Source organism: Nothoprocta perdicaria, unplaced genomic scaffold (assembly GCF_003342845.1).
Source record: "Nothoprocta perdicaria isolate Ctin4 unplaced genomic scaffold, notPer1 scaffold_1200, whole genome shotgun sequence".
NCBI classification, from domain to species: Eukaryota; Metazoa; Chordata; class Aves; order Tinamiformes; family Tinamidae; genus Nothoprocta; species Nothoprocta perdicaria.
Genome location: NW_020454318.1, coordinates 2,016 through 4,884, shown reverse-complemented (window position 1 = coordinate 4,884; position 2,869 = coordinate 2,016). Strand labels below are relative to the sequence as shown.

The window sequence follows — 2,869 nt, the reverse complement described above, 5'->3', positions numbered from 1 at the left end:
CATTCCCGGTATTCCCGGCATTCCCGGTATTCCCATAGCTCTCAGCACGGTGGGGGGGTACGGGGGCTCCCTCATTCCCGGTATTCCCGGCATTCCCGGCATTCCCGCAGCCCTCAGCGCGGTGGGGGGGTACGGGGGCTCCCTCATTCCCGGTATTCCCGGCATTCCCGGCATTCCCGCAGCCCTCAGCGCGGTGGGAGGGTACGGGGGGCTCCGGCGCCGCTTCCCGCTGGCCCTGGCTCCCAACGGCAGCGGCCCCTGCGGCCGCCCCCCGCCCGACGCCTTCCGGCTGCTCCGGCCGCCCGGATCCGCGGAGCTGCCCTGGCCGGGGCTGCTGCTGGGAATGTCGGTGCTGGCCGCCTGGTACTGGTGCACCGACCAGGTGCGCCTGGGAGCAGGAATGGGACTGGGATTGCAATGGGATGGCATTGGGATTGGGATTGCATTGGGACTGGGATTGCAATGGGATGGCATTGGGATTGGGATTGCATTGGGACTGGGATTGCATTGGGATTGCATTGGGATTGGCTTTGCAATGGGATAGCATTGGGATTGGGATTGCATTGGGACTGCATTGGGATTGGGATTGCATTGGGACTGGGATTGGAATGGGATTGCATTGGGATTGGCATTGCATTGGGATTGGGATTGCATTGGGATTGCATTGGGATTGCATTGGGACTGGGATTGCAATGGGATTGCATTGGGATTGGGATTGCATTGGGATTGGGATTGCATTGGGACTGGGATTGCATTGGGATTGGGATTGCATTGGGAGGGAATGGGGGTATTGGGGGGGTTGGTTAATGGGTGTCACTGGGTGTCACTGGGTGGTCATTGGGTGTCACCGGGCGCCACTGGGTGTCACTGAGTGTCAATAGGGTGTCACTGGGTGTCACCGGGTGCCACTGGGTGTCACCAGGCGCCACTGGGTGTCAATAGGGTGTCAATAGGGGGTCACTGGGTGTCACCGGGCGCCACTGGGTGTCACCGGGTGTCACTGGGTGCCACCGGGTGCCACTGGGTGCCACTGGGTGTCAATAGGGTGTCAATAGGGGGTCACTGGGTGTCACCAGGCGCCACCAGGTGCCACTGGGTGTCAATAGGGTGTCAATAGGGTGTCACCGGGTGTCACCGGGTGCCCCCGGGCGCCCCCCCTCCGCAGGTCATCGTGCAGCGCTGCCTGGCCGGGCGCTCCGTGACCCACGTGCGGGCCGGCTGCGTCCTCTGCGGCTACCTCAAGGTGCTGCCCATGTTCCTCATGGTGCTGCCCGGCATGGCCGCCCGCGTGCTCTACCCGGGTGAGGCCCCGCCCGACATGGCCGCCGACATGGCCGCCAACATGGCCGACGACATGGCCGACAACATGGCCGACAACATGGCCGACGGGGGGTGTCCAATATGGCTGCCCAATATGGCGACATGGCCGCCAACATGGCCGACAACATGGCCGCCAACATGGCCGACAACATGGCCGACAACATGGCCGACAACATGGCCGACAACATGGCCGACGGGGGGTGTCCAATATGGCTGCCCAATATGGCGACATGGCCGCCGACATGGCCGACAACATGGCCGACAACATGGCCGACAACATGGCCGACGGGGGGTGTCCAATATGGCTGCCCAATATGGCGACATGGCCGCCAACATGGCCGACAACATGGCCGACAACATGGCCGACAACATGGCCGACGGGGGGTGTCCAATATGGCTGCCCAATATGGCGACATGGCCGCCAACATGGCCGACAACATGGCCGACAACATGGCCGACAACATGGCCGACGGGGGGTGTCCAATATGGCTGCCCAATATGGCGACATGGCCGCCGACATGGCCGACAACATGGCCGCCAACATGGCCGACAACATGGCCGACAACATGGCCGACAACATGGCCGACGGGGGGTGTCCAATATGGCTGCCCAATATGGCTGCCAGGTGGTGTCCAATATGGCTGCCCAATATGGCTGCCCAATATGGCTGCCCAATATGGCTGCCCATGTTCCTCGTGGTGCTGCCCGGCATGGCCCCCAGCTGCCCCATAGCACCCATAGCCCCTATAGGTGCCCCATAGCCCCTATAGCACCCATCGGTGCCCCATAGCCCCCATAGTGCCCCATAGCACCCATAGTGCCCCATAGTGCCCCATAGTGCCCCATAGCACCCCTGGGTGCCCGCAGGCGAGGTCGGGTGTGCCGACGCTGCCAGCTGCGCCCATAGCGCCCCAGAGCCCCCATAGCCCCAATAGGTGCCCCATAGCACCCATAGTGCCCCACAGTGCCCCATAGCACCCATGGGTGCCCCATAGCACCCCTGGGTGCCCACAGGCGAGGTCGGGTGCGCCGACGCCGCCAGCTGCACCCATAGCGCCCCATAGCCCCCATAGCCCCAGTAGGTGCCCCATGGCACCCATAGTGCCCCATAGTGCCCCATAGCACCCATGGGTGCCCCATAGCACCCCTGGGTGCCCGCAGGTGAGGTCGGGTGCGCCGACGCCGCCAGCTGCACCCATAGTGCCCCATAGCCCCCATAGCCCCTATAGGTGCCCCATAACCCCCATAGCACCCATGGGTGCCCCATAGCACCCATAGCCCCTATAGGTGCCCCATAGCCCCTATAGCACCCATGGGTGCCCCATAGCCCCCATAGCCCCCATAGCGCCCCACAGCACCCATGGGTGCCCCATAGCACCCCTGGGTGCCCGCAGGCGAGGTCGGGTGCGCCGACGCCGCCAGCTGCGCCCGGGTGTGCGGGAGCCCGAGCGGCTGCTCCAGCGTCGCCTACCCCCGGCTCGTGGCCCGGCTGCTGCCGCCCGGTACCGGAACGGGGCGAAACGCCGCAAAATCGGGAAAAAGCGGGCGG

The 2,869-nt window shown here is 64.4% G+C and overlaps 1 protein-coding gene across 1 annotated transcript in view; it reads left to right on the top strand.

The window, feature by feature from the left end:
• Positions 1-182: 182 nt before the first annotated feature.
• The window catches only part of LOC112960161 (sodium/glucose cotransporter 2-like), a gene marked incomplete at both ends in the record, with an annotated part of 4,221 nt that continues 1,534 nt past the window's right edge, over positions 183-2,869 (top strand). The window contains 3 exons of the mRNA XM_026054358.1: positions 183-382; positions 1,166-1,301; positions 2,715-2,822. Of these exons, the coding sequence (XP_025910143.1) occupies positions 183-382; positions 1,166-1,301; positions 2,715-2,822 (444 nt within the window). The remainder of the gene's footprint in view (positions 383-1,165; positions 1,302-2,714; positions 2,823-2,869) is intronic.